This window comes from Squalius cephalus, assembly GCF_949319135.1.
Source record: "Squalius cephalus genome assembly, chromosome: 7".
NCBI classification, from domain to species: domain Eukaryota; kingdom Metazoa; phylum Chordata; class Actinopteri; order Cypriniformes; family Leuciscidae; genus Squalius; species Squalius cephalus.
The window spans coordinates 23,076,517-23,094,215 of record NC_137128.1 but is presented as its reverse complement, the minus strand read 5'-3'; the positions used below and the strand labels follow the sequence as shown (position 1 = coordinate 23,094,215).

Genomic DNA, 17,699 nt, shown 5'->3' with positions numbered 1-17,699 from the left:
ACTATATTGTTCAACACATTTAACTGAGTTCATTTGCTTACAAATGCATGGCCCTTTTGTCCATTCAGTGTAAACACTCAAGTATCATGAGTCTGTTAGGCCTGGCTTGGCTTTCCCACTCAAATGATTAGTCGCCTTCAATCAGACATAAATTAGTTTGAAGGGACCAAGCATGAATCCGGCAAGGTAACCAGAGCCCAGTGTTTAAAGATGTATGATGTATGAAGAGCCTTGAGGAGAAAGTAGAGTCTCTGTTAACCCATTTCACAAACAGTGAAACTTCCATACAGTGATCTGCCTCTGTAAGCGCGTGTGGGACAGCCAGACGGGGCAGGTGGGGGGGTTCCACCTGCTGAATGAACGCGGTCAGTATTGGGGAGTACCATGGCCTGCGGGTGGGCTCGGCCCTGCTCAGTATTGTTGCAGGTTGTATCATCATTGGCGTGTCAAAGGACTGTGATGCAGATGCGGTAGGGGGAATTTTCCTCGGGGCAGGGGGGCTTGGTAAGTAGTAATTCTCTCTGTCTGACTGGCCAAATCCACCATAGATATCTAAGGGGGATACATCACCCTAATATTTAGATTAGCGATGATCTGATATGGATTTTCCAATGATTGATTCAATCACTGAATACTGTACATTCAACTTGAATTGTCTTTAATGCACGGTAAATTCACTCAAATATAAATCTGTTCATTGTTCAACATAAAATGAAACTTTTATTCACCCTCATGTCGTTCCAAATATGTGTGACTTTTTTTCTTCTTTTGAACACAAAAAGAAGATATTTGTCAGAATGTCCAAGCTACTCTTTTCCACTCATTGGGAGTAAATGGTGAACATGGCTATCAAGATAGATTTGTTTGTTAATAATGGCTTAAATTAAGATTCAAAATAACATTGGAGATATATGGAGTAATTTTTGTCTAGCTCTAAAAAGCAATTTTTCATCCTTTTTAATGCTTGACAATCCCTGGTTCACATTCACTTTCACTGTGTGGAAAAAAAGCAGCTTTGACATTTTACAAGTTTAGAATGAAATGAGAGTGAGTTACATAATTTTCTTTTTTGGGTGAACTATCCTTTGAATTTGCTGCATGAATCTTTAGGGCTTTGCTGCTAGTTCTCTGCTGCTTCACTGACTATTCCACAGTGCATGGCTCTTTTGCATATCATGCATTTTTAACACTACATCTAATCTCTGCTCCATATCAGCACACTTCCTTCTCACACCATTATCTGTTGCCATTTGTCAACAATAAATAAACCTATATTAAGAGGGATGTTGTAAATGGCTGCATGTTTTCAATGCACTATAGAGGTATAATGTATTATCCTCCTGCAGTCACTCACTGTTGAGGTTTGTAAAAAAAAAACAAAAAAAAAGCCTCATCCATCATTTGATCCAGGTCTGTAATCCAAGCCATCTGCTTACGATGGTGGGTATGTAATCTACACAGGACCCTGTCACAATAGAGCTGCACAACACAGCAGCAGCCTTTGATCTATTGTTTACTGCTGGAGAAAAGTCAGCATTACCTGTATAGGCCCTTGAGGGAACATTAAACCGTCAAGTCAGATGATCAGGCTGACTGGCAGCTATGAACCTTAGTCAGAGTAGATGCCATATTTAATTGAATGTGAATGTGGCATTGTTTTTTTAATATTAGTATTTATATCACTGTAAAAAATGCTGGGTTGTTTCAACCCATGTTTTGGTCAAATATGGACAAACCCAACCATTGGGTTTAACATTTTTATTTAAAAATTTAAACCAATGGTTGGGTTTGTCCATATTTGGATAAATACCAGAACTAATGAGGGAACTAATGAGCTAATTGATTAACATCAGGTGAACTGAATGACGATTGCAGACTAGAAAACTAAGGGTACGTTTACACAACAACCATATACTTATATATAACGGAGAAGTTTTTCCTTTGAGTTTTCTGCGTACAGACGACACCATTGTCAAAACGATCCCCATTCACACGGATCCACGAAAATGACTAAAAACCCTGTATTCTGCTGCCAGGCCATTAGATGGCGATGAAACACTATAGACTGAACACGTAATACGCATGTGCATGACGTCATAGATTCTTCAGAGATTCATGTTTTTGTTGTTTACACGGAGACCGTTTTCAAAGGCTTGCAATTCGAAACCCGTTTTAAAAACTTTGCGTTTTCAGGCACCCAAAATACTGTTGTCATTTAAACGAATGGCCAAAATGCATAAAAAGTTTTATGTTTTTAGTTGGAAACGGTGTAGTGTAAACAGCCCCTTAGTCACAGGAAACAAACAAACAAACACAAAGTATACTCCTGACAATGGTCCAACTGAGGAGGGAGGGCAAGGGCTCTGGAGGAGGACGTGGAAGAGGAGAAGGACAAAAAAAAGTCTGGGGCAAACAAACCAGTCCATGGGGGAGTGGAAAGTGGTAGGAGGCAGGAACAGGAGGAGCCAGATGGTGGCCCAGAGTCCAGCAGGATGAAGACCCAGGGTGGAGTTGAGGGAGCGAGGAGCCATGGTGGAGACTTGGGAGACGACACCCTGGGGACAACCGAGATGGAACCAGGGAGCCTGAGGACTGTTGCAGAGCCGTGGGGAAGACGGAGCCAGATGGTGCCGAAGTTGCAGGCAGGAAGATGTCTGACCAAGGCGCAGCCGGTGGGACGAGGGAGTACGGTGGAGCCATCAGGACGAAGGTTTATGGTGGAGCCGAGGGAAGGAAGAGCCAAGGTGGAGCTGACAGGCTGAGGTGGAGTAACAGGCTCATAGGCTGGAAGCATAGCCAGGGAAACATCCCTACTGGGCGGAGCTGGAGGACTGAAGCTCTGAGGCAGTTTCTCACAAAAAAAGTGTAGGAGATGCAGAGGGCCTGAAGGGAACCAGGGGAGGTGGGGCTGAGGAAATGGCTGATCTGGGAAGAGGAGGTGGGAGATGGAGTCTGGGAACACAGGGAGTGGGGTTGAATGAGGATGACACACACTAGAAAACTAGGTCACAGGAAACAGAAACAAATGGACCTGAGCTAACATGAACTAAAATTAACAAAGATTAATAAATACTTTAACAAATGTATTGCTCATTGGTAGTTAATGTTAACTAGTACCTTATTGAAAAGTATTACCATGTTCAGTATTCAGTTATTAAATGTAACTATTAAATTGAACTTGTATAAAAGCATCACACTTGCAATCTTGCTGATGGTTTGAATATTCCAACGTGTCAGCAACAACCTTTAAACAGTAGAATCGCAGCCTCCTTCATTCGTGTCAAATCTACTCAGACTAAAGTCCTATTCTTGAAGCCGTCTCATTGCTGGCATGGATGCACACATGGGCTCTGAGGTCTTTATTGGTGCGTGAACATCTCTCCTGTCAAACGGGACAGATCAATTGCAGCGCCACACTCTGCATCAACCACCGTGATTGATTCATAAGTCTGGGGTGAGTTATGAGACAAAGACTGGAGGAGATTAGAGAACAAAAATGACAAAGAAGAACAAAAAGGAAAAATTGTAGGAGAGAGGAAACGCAAGTAAGACACGTGGTAAAGAAGCCCCTCAGCATGCCGCAATCATACCTGCCAGTGGCCTCTCATAACAGAAATTGGCCAAAACACAAAGCCAGCAGAGGTGCCTCATCCTTTTCAAACAGGAATTGATTCACAGCTTGAATAGTAGTTGCATAATCAAAATCCAGCACAGTCCCTGCAGTCTGTCTCGCAATCAGCCTCAGACCTCTCGAAAACACATGGAGACTGACAGGAGAGAAAGAACTCAACTGCACAATTTCATTATAGCCACAAGGATACAAGATGTTTTAGGGAAGGCATGTCAAATTAGAGTAAATGACTTTTGAGACTTAGAATAAACTTAGCATAAAACATTAGCAGGACCCTTTTTATGGCAATTCACCACTCACAAGTGCTTCGTTTCTTTCTGCTTGCCTATAATAATGTGTAAATTTCGGTTCATCAATTTGCAGTGTAATGCAATATGCATGGGGGGACGTCTTTAGTGTGCAGCTCTAGCTCAGGAAGCCATTGAACAGAGAGAAATCCTGTAATATTAGAGCTATACTCTGAAAAGACCATATAATGTTCCATGGTACTGTGCTGGTTTGCATGTCTACGCTGTCTGGTTGGTTAAGACAATTAAGACGAAAAAACAAAAACAAAGTGGGAACATGCAGGTCTTGTCAGCAGGACATGTAGGACGATGACAACACGGAGTGAGCGATTCAGTCCATATCTGTTGTTCTCTGTGTGTGTTCTGCAGGTCTCCTCATTGCCATCTACCCGTTCATAAGAGCATGGTTCAACTTTCATCACATACTGCCCAATATAGGTGAGACTACATGATATTATATTTTATAGCACCCATAACACTTTAAACAGCTGTGCTAAATTCTGATTTTAAGAATGCTATTTAGAAAAATTCTGCAGGTAATTCATTTTTACAAATGAGGTCAATTTGTCAATTGGTTATAGTGAATATATAACTTAAATAATACAGTAAAAACAGTAATATTGTGAAATATTATTACAATTTAATATAAATATATTTCTATTTTCTATTCTAATAATAATACAGGTACTAATTACTATTTAAAAAATACTGACCCCAAACTTTTGAATGGTGTGAATGTATATATATGTATTTATATTTGTCTGTCTGTAAGGCTGATAAAACTTTTTAAACATTTGTAACCTAAAATTCCATTTCTACACTGTAAAAAGTGATTAGCTGACTTAAAAAACGTGAGGAAACCCATTGCCTTAAAATTAAGTGAATAAACTTAGTTATCTGGAATTGTCAAGTTTAAATTATATGAAGATTATTTACTTAAAATTTGTAAGGCAACGGGTTTCTTCACTTTTAAAGTTAAGTCAACTGAATTATTTTTTTATGGAATATTCCAGTATTTATTATAAATAATTTATCTGTGCACATTCTATCATATGCCCCCATAATCTTTAATCAAAATAACTTCCCCTCCCTCCTTCAAGGACATCACTTCTCTTCTCTGATGATGTGTTTGCTGATGCGAGGGCGGGACAAGCTGTCACTCAACAGCAATAGCAAAACTACAACCATCCAATTAATTCCTAATGGACAAAATCAAGTCCTGCCCTACATTTTTTTTTACTCATATATACATCATAATAGGGAAGAAAAAACATTGCAACATCCGTTTCACGCCGACTTTAAATTCAAATGCATTCTTTTTGCTACCATACTTAAAAATTCTTCCAAATTCAATTCTGAATGGTGCACAACCGTGATGCCTATCAATTATAATTAAAAGCTATAAAGAATTTCACAAAAGTGGCGATCTTGATTAAGATTATGTTGTGTAACATGAGATTTGTTTGCTTTTGTGATGAGAGACCATGTTGCAACACATTTAGGCTAATCAGGCTAATCTAATTTTCTCAGGCAACTTCAGAGTGCACCCAGTGGCTACAAATTCAAATCCAGTCCCTGAACAGCCTGTGGCTACACTCACACGAGAGGGTAAGTGGCTGTTCCATGTCATGTGGATACGCACACACAAACCCGTTCAGACATATCTCTCTGCTTCCAGTCTGACAATTGAAGACTATTTAGAGTTACTATATTTTCTCAGGGTCAGTGTAGAGCTGTCCACTGCTTCTCATTTACACTCTCTCTGGCCTGCCGGATCTGAGGCAGGAGGCCGTGACAAAGTCCTGAGCTCTGTTCCAAGCTAATATAGAGCCTTGCCAGTAGGTTATTCATGTGAAATGGTATTATGGATTTAATGAGTAATAGCTAAAACTCTAATTCCAATTAAAACACATTTTTACATCCTAACCGTTTTGTTTGATAATTGCTGCAACTCTTGTTGAAATTAGCTGATAACAGCAATGTCAGTATACCCTAATGGAAAAACAACCACTGCCATAAAACAGAATATATTAAACGCAGTGTTGGCATGGTTATGGGTTCGATTTCCAGGCAATGCATGAACTAAAAAGCATGTAGTTTGAATGCAATGTAAGTCCGTTTGGATAAAAGTGTTGCCAAATGCTTAAATTTAAAGTATCAGTATAACACGCAAATGTAAAGACACCTTTGCCACTAATTAAAAGCATACAAGTAAACCTATTTTTGCTAAATCAAATGTCTTGGTTACACTTTATTTTGATAGTCCACTTTAGACATTCTACTAACTATAAGCAACTGTCAACTAAAGCCTCGTTTCCACCGAAATTACCCGGAACAATTTGTCCCAGGAAAAAAAAAAAAGGTGGTTGAAATAAAATGCTGCGTAGAGACAACCAATCAAAATGCTGCGTGAACTCAACCAATCAGCATGTTCAGCGCCCAAGTCCCGCCTCCGAAAGTTCCTGAAAAAGTACTATCTCGTGAGCAGAGACTTTCTGAGGGGGAATTTTTTATCCGGAACTCCATTTAGTCCCTAGTCCCTGCGGCCGAAACACACCGAGTCCCACCTCAAAGTCCCTAGTTCTTGGGGAAAGTTCCTGCAGTGGAAACGCGGCTTAACTCTCATTAATATGCAACAACATGTCAACTAACTCTCATTAGAGTTTTAGTAGACTGTAAGGTTAGGCTTGGGGTTAGTAGAAAAAGTTGACATACTTAAGCCCGGTTTCACAGACTGAGCTTAGATTAAGCCAGGATTAGGCCTTAGTTCACTTAGGACGTTTAAGTAGCCATTTAAGCCTTGTCTGTGAACCGGGGGTTACGAAATTACTTATACTCAGTAGAATGTCTGTTTGGGGACCATCAGAATAAAGTGTTATCAGATATTAAGCAGACATTACTAATACTCTATACTGACTGCTAGTTGACATGTTGCAAAGTTACTTCTAGTTAGTAGAATGTCTAAAGTGGATCGTCAAAAATACAGTGTTACGAATGTGAGCAGTTCACATGAAATGAAACACAAGCTTTGACAGCATGTGTCATATTGATAATTAGCCTACTTAATTCACTTATATGCACAACCCTAGGTTTTAGGTGCATTTCAGTCGACATGTTTTTGATTTGATTTTACAAACTAAAATTCAAGTCAAAAGAGTTTTATATGGTAATCAACAGTAGGCGATGCCAAAGATGCTTTTACATCTTAATTTAAATTTAACTTGGAACATTCCTGTAAATGCCAGAGTTGTTATGTTTCATGTTTTTGTTCATGTGTTTCTTTTCAGTTCAGTTCTCATTTTACTAAATTCCCCCTGTTTGTCACCTAGTTTGCTGTTAATCCCACCTGTATCTAGTTAAGTTCTCTGTGTATAAGTACTCCCTGTTTTGTTCATTCCTTTGTCAGTTCTTTTTTAAGTTTTAATCTTGGAATACCTGCATCTTGCGACTACCTCCATGACAGTAATAGGCTGTATTTATATTTTTATATACCACATTTCAGGTCCTGGAGTTGCAAATACTGTTTATGTAACTATAAATTTGTAAAGGGCGAACAATATATTGTCAGTATACCAATGAAAGCCAAAGTGGTGGATCCTGGCCTTTATGATTCTAGGTGCAGCCTCAGTATCGTTCATCCACGGCAGTTTCAAAAGATTGTGCCTAATCACTCCTCCTGCTCAATGGAAATTAATGATGATTTAACAGGTAACTATTTCCGAGCAGCTTCCTGTGATATGCCAATCCTACTTCTTCCTTTTATCAGTCTGTACATGACATCACCTGCATGAGGCCGACAATACAGGTCAAGTTAATGAAGTTACTGAAATAATCAAATCAACACAATCAAATTGCCGCTTCAACTTTACTGAAAATTGCATTTGAATCACCTATATTTGAACTTCTTGAAGTCTCTGATTACAAGTTTCATCTTTTACAAGTTTCATCTTTGACAACTTAAACAGTCATGATTACAAATGATATTTTTTATTTTATTTTTTACATAATACTGTCCATCAAAATATATACTTACAGTAATTGTTTTTATTATATAATTCATAGCGAATTACCTGTGCGGGCCTGCATAGGTCCAGGATTGTACTTTTAGTCAACTTATTCCACTGGTTCTCAAACAGGGGGCTTCAGCACTCCTTTAAGATTACTTAAAATGTGTCAGAGTTATGTTACGTTTCATGATGTTTTTGTTCAGGTTCATGTGTTTCCTATGCAGTAGTTTCCTTAGTTATAAGTTTTCCTTGTTTGTCACCTTGATTACTGATTCTCTTCAACTGTGTTTCCTTGTTAAGCTTGTGTATAAGTACTCCCAGTTTTTTTCATTCCTTTGTCATTTCTCATTTCATATAATGTGGTTTACATTTTCTCCTGTTTAGCTTTAAAATATCTTCTAATAAATACGTTGTTTTGTTTCTGTAAACCAGCGATTCGTGACAAAAGGCTTTAAAATAAGAACAACATTAAAATGATCTAAAACAACTAAATATCAATATATACTCCCTCAAACATATCTTTCCTGGGCTCCCACGGTCTTGGAAAACCTGGATATGAGAAAGCCTAATGATTTATAGAGCTGGAAAAGTAATGTAAATGAATACATTTCCAAAAATCTCATGGGCATTTTGATATATTTGATATATTTATGAATATATATTTATATTAAGCTCTAAAATATTTTATCGGGTAAAAATTGTGGTTAAAAAAAAAGTAAAATCCCGAACGAATAAAAAGAGTATCCATAGATGAAGATATAGACCCATAGTTTTGGAAATAAAACTAGAGCTAGGGGGGCTTTTAAAGTTGTTGTGGACAGTTTTGCCTTCCATTGGTTTTATAAATTACAGGTGTGTTTTGTACCCACATTAATATTAGTTGTGTGTGCCGTTACCAATGGACCCTTTTCTCATTTTTGGGATTCTCAGAAGTGGAAGTCATCATGGGTAAACTTCTATAGCGGTGAACGAGAGACAATAGCATACATTTTTGTTTTTCCATTTGCTCCAAAAGCAAAATAAAATATCCGTTATACAGTTTCCACGACTTTCCAAATGAGGGGAAAATATAGAGAGATTGATTACGTTGCTCAGAAAATAAAAATATGTAAATTTCTCTACCTCAGCCGTTGTTTTAGAAACACCCTCGCAGCAGCATTAATTAATTTTGTTAATCAAGGTTATATAACAATATATATATATACACTCACCTAAAGGATTATTAGGAACACCATACTAATACTATGTTTGATCCCCTTTGACCTTCAGAACTGCCTTAATTCTACGTGGCATTGATTCAACAAGGTGCTGAAAGCATTCTTTAGAAATGTTGGCCCATATTGATAGGATAGCATCTTGCAGTTGATGGAGATTTGTGGGATGCACATCCAGGGCACGAAGCTCCCGTTCCACCACATCCCAAAGATGCTCTATTGGGTTGAGATCTGGTGACTGTGGGGGCCATTTTAGTACAGTGAACTCATTGTCATGTTCAAGAAACCAATTTGAAATGATTCGAGCTTTGTGACATGGTGCATTATCCTGCTGGAAGTAGCCATCAGAGGATGGGTACATGGTGGTCATAAAGGGATGGACATGGTCAGAAACAATGCTCAGGTAGGCCGTGGCATTTAAACGATGCCCAATTGGCACTAAGGGGCCTAAAGTGTGCCAAGAAAACATCCCCCCACACCATTACACCACCACCACCAGCCTGCACAGTGGTAACAAGGCATGATGGATCCATGTTCTCATTCTGTTTACGCCAAATTCTGACTCTATCATCTGAATGTCTCAACAGAAATCGAGACTCATCAGACCAAGCAACATTTTTCCAGTCTTCAACTGTCCAATTTTGGTGAGCTCGTGCAAATTGTAGCCTCTTTTTCCGATTTGTAGTGGAGATGAGTGGTACCCGGTGGGGTCTTCTGCTGTTGTAGCCCATCCGCCTCAAGGTTGTGCGTGTTGTGGCTTCACAAATGCTTTGCTGCATACCTCGGTTGTAACGAGTGGTTATTTCAGTCAAAGTTGCTCTTCTATCAGCTTGAATCAGTCGGCCCATTCTCCTCTGACCTCTAGCATCAACAAGGCATTTTCGCCCACAGGACTGCCGCATACTGGATGTTTTTCCCTTTTCACACCATTCTTTGTAAACCCTAGAAATGGTTGTGCGTGAAAACCCCAGTAACTGAGCAGATTGTGAAATACTCAGACCGGCCCGTCTGGCACCAACAACCATGCCACGCTCAAAATTGCTTAAATCACCTTTCTTTCCCATACTGACATTCAGTTTGGAGTTCAGGAGATTGTCTTGACCAGGACCACACCCCTAAATGCATTGAAGCAACTGCCATGTGATTGGTTGATTAGATAATTGCATTAATGAGAAATTGAACAGGTGTTCCTAATAATCCTTTAGGTGAGTGTATATAGCGTTATAAATGTGTACATTTTTTAAAAATTTAAATATGAAAAACTTTAGATGTTCAACATTGATAACTGTGGAAACGTATCATCATCAGTCTGTGAAAAGGGTCCATAATTCGACAGCGCTTGTGATCTCTGAAGGAATTAGTGAACGAGCAACATTATTTAACAGTACTTTGAAACTTTTGTAACAGTGTTTTAGGCACTTTAAGTTATGAACTGACAGCAGTCATGAGATGGGCAACCAGAAAACCATGTTCATTTAATCAGAAAGCTCACTCTTTTCCCTGCTGTGGAAATTACATTGACACGTGTCGATCCAAGCAGCCCAGGGTCCCTCATGCAGTTACTGTGTGTCCTTGTTATTGGCCATTTCCTGCGTCAGTCCGCACATCTGTTTCTACTCCATACATAATGCACAGTCATTATGAGATTTGTGCTCAGATGAATAGATTGATAATCTGGAAAAAAAATTCTAATTTGATATGATGCCTCATTTCCTGCAGTTGATTTTCTTGGTTTTTATATGAAGGCTTTATATGAATTTGAGGTATTCTTTAAAACTGCGTGCATGTGGCTTGGCAGCAAAAGGCTATAAAAAGAATGATTATGCAGTAAATTTTCATGGCCTGTATTATGCCCTCAGAGCACACAGCAGTAATGCACTGAATCATGTAAACAGGCAACAGGGATGAGTTGAGCAAATGAACAGCAGTCTCATACTGTGGTCTCTGTCTTTCTCAGGCATGTGATCAGCCAGACAAAAAACAAAACAAAAAAACAATAAAACTGTTTTTCCCCATTCAATATGATTATACATTATTACTAATGCTAAAACTAATACTACCACTAATAATAATAATGATAATAGTCACATTTATGTGCAATCCAAACACAAATGACTCAGAATGTCAATATAAATTCTTTAATCCACGAAACCTTTAGTACTCAGGAGAATCTTCAAAGAGGTTGGGACAGTAGTGTAAAATGCAATAAAATCAAGAATCTGCGATTTGTTGATTCCCATGGACCTTTATTTAACTGACAAAAGGACAAAGAAAAGTTTTCCATCAGACTCAGAATCAGACAACGATGACCACAGACTGTCTTGTATCAGGCAAGATTGGGCAAAAATTCCACGTGCAAACCTGCAACAATTAGTATCCTCTATTCCTATTGATTAAAAAGTGTATAGGAAAGGTGATGAGACACAGTGGTAAACATGGCTCTGTCCCAAATTTCTGGAGTGTGTTGCAGCCATCAAAATTAAAATGTGTTAATATTTACAAAACACAATTAAGTTGGTCAGTGGAACATTGGATGGGTGGGTTGGATGGGATGGGTGGTCACATTGGAAATCTTTTCTTTGCACTTTTGACAGTTCAATTATGGTTAAAGAGAATGAACAGATCACAGATTCTTGATTTTATTGCATTTTACAAATCATCCAAACCTTTCTGGAAATGGGGTTGTACAAATTCACACAAATCATTAAACTATGACGATAAACGACAGTGAACTGAACAACATAGGAAGTCTAAGTACGCACATAGTCAGGTGAGACTAACCAGTAACAATGGTAACAAAGGAAACACAGGCACATGAACGAAAACACAATGAAACTCAGCGTGACCCTGACATTACTCACCCCTCCCACCAAACGGGTCCCTGCGCCGTAAATGACAGTCCAAAAGTGGAGGGAGTGAGGGGTCTTGGAGGTGGATGAGGGGCTGGAGAAGCTTGCTGAGGGGAACACCATGGCAGAGATGGAGGAAGAAGCCAAGGTGGAGCCCTGACTGGTTTCCTGGACCAGAGTCTGTGGGCTGTCTGACTGAGGTGGAGCCAGAAAACCTGAAAACCCCAGCCAAATTGTCAGGACGACAACCCAGGGTGACATCGTAGGCCAGGCAGTCAGAGGTAACACTGTCGGCTTGAGGGATCGAGGCAGAGATGATGCCGGAGGGAGTGAGGACCAAGGTGGAGGATCAGGGTGGAGGGCTGAGGCACAGCTGGAGGAAACTTAACACAGGCACATGAACAAAAACATAATGAAACTCAACCTGACCCTGACAATGATAATAATAACAACAAAAATAATAATAAATGTCATTATTATTATTTCTAAACTATTTTGTTTTATTAATAATTAAATTATAAAAATTCAATTAATTGCAAATACAAATACATTTACATTACATTTATTCATTTAGCAGATGCTTTTATCCAAAGCAACTTACAAATGAGAACAATAGAAGCAGTTAAACTAACAATAGGACAACAATAGTGCTATGACCCTTCCCAAATGAATCTAACTTTCTATTTCAATTGAATCAAATTTTTTTTTTATAAAGATAATAGATATAGAATAGAAGATAAAGTGTTAGTATTAATGGATCAAGTGTTGCTGAAAAAGATGCGTCTTCAGTCGTTTCTTAAAAACGGACTCAGCAGCCCTGGTTGAGTTGGGCAGGTCATTCCACCACCAGGGACCAGAACAGAAAAAGGTCAGAGAAAGAGATTTTGTGCCTCTTTGAGATGGCACCACAAGACGGCGTTCACTTGCAGAGCACAAGTTTCTGGATGGCACATAGGTCTGAAGTAATGAGTTTCAGTAGGAGGGAGCAGAGCCAGTGGTTGGTCTGTAGGCAAAAGTCTTCGCAAGCTTTAGTTGAAGGTGGTGGTCCTTCATCCAGCCAGAAATGTCTGTCAGGCAGGCTGAGAAGCAAGCAGCAACCGTCGGATCATCAGGCTGGAATGAGGGGTAGAGTTGTGTGTCATCAGCTTAGCAGTGATAGGAAAAGCCATATTCCTTTTTGTATAAATAGCAATAATACTACACTATTGCAATAATGCTATTGTACAGTATAAAACATAATTTAATTAATATTTATATTATTATTTTACAGAACAACAGTAAAATTAAAATACTAATATTTATGGCTGTATTTTGCTTTAAATGTTAAACTATAGGGAAAACCGCTGGGGGAACTTGAAGCTTCTCTTTTGTTGACAACACATGATTTATGTTTCTCATAAATTTGGGAAGATGATTGGCGTGGGTATACGCAATTGACGTAGGTCATACTTCAGGTCGGAAAATACTGAAATCTGTGTAAATATGGAAAAACCACATGCCTGCTTTTTCTGTCTCATTCTTAGGGACTCAAAGCCAGCTTAATATAGAACGATCGAAGAGCCGGATGGGGACATTTGTGGAGACAACAACTTCTACAGCAGCCGAGGGCTCACAGGATGATGGGTGAGACAAGCGTTTACAGCCTCCTCTAAAACAACACTGGTGTTTAAGAGCAGCACAAGAGCTTAAGGGTACGATGTACTAAAGATTGTACACTTTTTTGCTCGTACAGATGGCAATGTTGTCAAAACGATCCTGTTCAGATAGATCCACGAAAACGACTAAAAAAGCTGTATTATGCATGTCAGGCCAGTAGTTGGCGATATCACTTTGTAAAGAAACACTCTGCGCCTATAGACTGAACACAATACACATGCGTATGACAACATCGCTTTTTTGTTGTTTACATGGGGACTTTGAAACCCATTTTCAAGTTGAAAAAGTTTCCCGTTTTTAGTTAAAAACAGTGTCGTGCAAACGGCCCCTAAAAAAGCAATTTCATCTATACAGCTTTTTACCTGCGTAAATCATTTTGTCACTCACATATTCATAACTTTACATTAGTGAGGTATACCAGATACAAATTAAACTCACACACACGCGAGTGCATACTCCCCTCATTACATTTGCGACACAGTGAATTCCCTCTCTCAATATGGCAGTCTTTCTCTAGGGCCAGAGAGTAATTTGATTCTTCTAGCAGGCAGTGGTGCCAAACAGCATGCATCTTTGTGGCTCACTGGAGGAACGGAGTGATTGGGAATTGCGCTTGCTTTGAGAGAGGCTTTTTGCTCCCTATTGAGCTCACACATTATATTCTATGCCAGGAGCCAATCACTTCCAGGACATTATTTTGATTGACCCTCTTTGTGACATGATTTTACGGTCATATAAGAACCACTACAGAGTAGCGAGATTGGCCTATTTTCTGCAAATCTTTCACCTGCATGAGTTGGCTTCGAAGTTGTACAACCCGAAAGTCTTTTCTGATCGAATACACCCTCTTAAAAAATGGAAAAAGGAAGGTGTCAACCACTTCCCATTATGAGCTTATTGGTCTCAAAACAACAACAACAAAAAGTTCCTGTGGATGTGGTTGTCATGGTGACTTACACTACTGCATTCACTCATAATGACATTTATGTTTCATGAGGACCCATACTTGGCGCTGCCTCTTCAACTTAGAAAAATACGCATACAAGCTTATGCTGTATTAACACGCACATACACTGTAAAAAATGAAATGATCAATGTGTTTTTTTTACATTGCTTTAACTCATCAAAATAAGTTAATCCATTTTCAACTTTTTATCCCCTGGTTTCACAGACAGGGCTTAAGACTAGTCCTAGACTAAAATGTAAGTCTGAGCTGTTTCCACTGAAATAAACTTGCACTGACTGATCTTAAAAATATATCAGTGCCTTTTTAGTTTTAAAATGCACATCGGTAATGTTTTTTTTCTAAGCATGTTTATAAAAATTACTTAAATGTCCTAATTGATCTATGGTCTAATCCTGGCTTAGTCTAAGCCCTGTCTGTGAAACCGGGCCTATAAGTTATACAAGATTCAACTCACTTTTTTAAGTCAGTTTAATGTAATGTAAAATTTAAAAAAAAGTTGAAATTACTTAAATAACCAAGTTGATTGTACTTAATTTATGGCAGCACATTTTTTATTTTATTTTTTTACAGTGTACATTTAGACATTTTGAGTGTTGTATTTTTTTCTCCTAGGCCTTCTGCAGATGTTCCAGATATCTTGGGCAGGCGAAAGTTTAAGTCGCCATCTGATCAAGACCCTTCATAATGGCTGGATCCGACGGAGACTCATTAAACAGCAAACAGTTTTCATTTCACAATAAGCAAGGCTGATCTCTGCATAAATCTCATTACTATCTCCTATCTGATTTCACTCATTCAAACAAGATGTCTGCTCGAATGCTAAAATAATCTTTGGAAAAATCAATGAGCAAGCTGAAAATGACAAAATGAATACCAATAAAGTCAAGAACAACCATTTGCTTAAAGTGATAGATTACCTAAGAAATGTAACAACTGTCATCATTTTCTCACCCTCATGTCGTTCCAAATCTGTATGACTTTCTTTATTCAGTGGAACATTAAAAAAGATATTTTGAAGAATGTTTAATCTGGTTTTGTGCATACAATGAAAGTCGATGGGTTTTTAGCATGAAAGGAAGGCAAGCTACACTGTGTGTGTAAACCTCAATCCCCTTGCCTCAAGAGGCACGCTAGCGACTGATGCTAGAGGCAGCGGTCTTTGCCATCCTTGTTAGCGCGCCAGTCTCCCATCCCCAAGATGCTGGTTTGAATCCAACTCGGAGTGGGTCGAGTAGGACCAGTTACATTTGGTGCGGTGACCCGGATGGGAGTGAGGTTTAAAGGGGTAAGTGTAACAGAAGAAAGCAAGAGCTGTGTAAGTAAACCTCACTCCCCTGGTCTCAAGAACCGCACTAGCGACTGACACTTGAGGCTGAGGTCTTTTGCGTCCTTGTTAGCATGCCTGCCTCCCATGCCTGATTTCGAAGCGGTTCGAATCCCGCTTACAGCGGGTTGAGTAGGACTGGTTACAAGAACATCTTCTGTCATCATTTATGGACCCCCATGACGTTCCAAAAATGTATTACTTTCTTTCCTCAACAGAACACAAATATTTTAAAGAACACTGGAAACCAAAAAACAAGATTGATCCCATTGACTTGCATAGTATGGAACAAAGAGCACTGAAACACTTCTCAAAATATCTTCTTTTGTGTTCCACAGAAGAATGACTGTCATTCAGGTTTGGACCCACATGATGAGTGGATGACTGAAGATTAAATATTTGTAGTTTTCTATTAGTTTTGAATTGAGTTCTGAGTTCCTCATTGCACACATACATCTCAGAGACAACTGTTTTGATATGCATGTTTTCATCTGGGAGATGCAATTTTTTGAGCATTTGCTCAACTGAAAAACATCTGTAAAATGTTTCCTGTCACATGTTAAATAGACATTTAGAAAGCGTCTGTAAGATGTTAATGATTTAGAATGCATATAGAACTTTTTAAAAGATGCTTATCAGATATTTGACATTTACATTTATTAGTTTTGCAGATGCTTTATCCAAATCGAATACAAATGAGGAATACAAAAAGTGATTCATCTTAAGGAGGCAATGACAGGAAAATTGATAGCAATACAAAGTTTGAAACATCCTTTCATCTAGAACAGCACAAGCTAGAATGGAATTAAAAAGTAGCGAAAGCATAAAAGAAGAGTTTTTTAAGAGTCAGTATGGATGCAGTTAAGTGCTCACTTTCCAGATGAAGCGCTCTTTAACAGACATCTTGGAGATGTATGTGTGCTATCTGGGATTGCACAAACTGAAATGCTTTTCTGGTGGAGACCCAGTGATTAAAATGTAAAAAAACTCAATTATTACATAAAATTCAATTAAACTGTTTCAATTCCAACTGTTATAGTGTCATGTCAACACACACTTATAAACACCAGTTTTCCTGATCTGCCTTCTCCCTGAATTACTTTTAGCTTAACTGTAGTTCTTTTGCAGCACTAGAAGTGACTCAGACGCTCACGTACTGTGTGAACATGTAACGTGCGCGGCACAGAATCATTGTGCATCCCACGCAGACCATCAGTGACACTCTAAGGCTGAATATGCAGTATCTGTCCTTGCATGGCGACAACGAAGAGGGACACTGCCTGCTGTTGCTAAGAGCTCTGACGTACGCTAATGACTGAATTATACACCATTGTACCGGGTGTCTCACACAACAGCACTAGAGAGAAGTTTCAGACGACTAGGAAAAAATAACTTCATGACGATCTGAAGAAACAGCGCAGCTTATTCAAAAGGCAGTAAATGATAACTACAGAAAGTCATTCACCATAAATTGTACTGATAAAATGAGAAATGAACTGTGTGACCATTACAGTGCTCATGGTGATATAGTGACCTCATGGACAACACAACTATCCAAAGCACACTAAAGGATAATGGGGTTTCATAATGAGGTATTTTGTATAGACGACCTTACACAAATTTACCATGGTAACCATAGCTGCAGACAAAGTATGATGACAATTCAGGCATCAATTATAAGTCTCATGTTCACAGTGTGTGTATATGATTGGTCCTATAAGGCTCCTTTTACAAAGTAAGGCTGACCTTCACATCATATTTATA

At 38.8% G+C, this 17,699-nt stretch overlaps 1 protein-coding gene across 1 annotated transcript; it reads left to right on the top strand.

The window, feature by feature from the left end:
* The first annotated feature begins 318 nt into the window (after window positions 1-318).
* kncn (kinocilin) lies at window positions 319-17,013 on the top strand. Its single transcript, XM_079875742.1, has 5 exons — window positions 319-504; window positions 4,288-4,356; window positions 5,449-5,526; window positions 13,512-13,611; window positions 15,224-17,013. The coding sequence occupies exons 1-5, from the start codon at window positions 357-359 to the stop codon at window positions 15,294-15,296; spliced, it is 468 nt and encodes a 155-aa protein (XP_079731868.1). The 5' UTR covers window positions 319-356; the 3' UTR covers window positions 15,297-17,013.
* The last annotated feature ends 686 nt before the right edge of the window (window positions 17,014-17,699 follow it).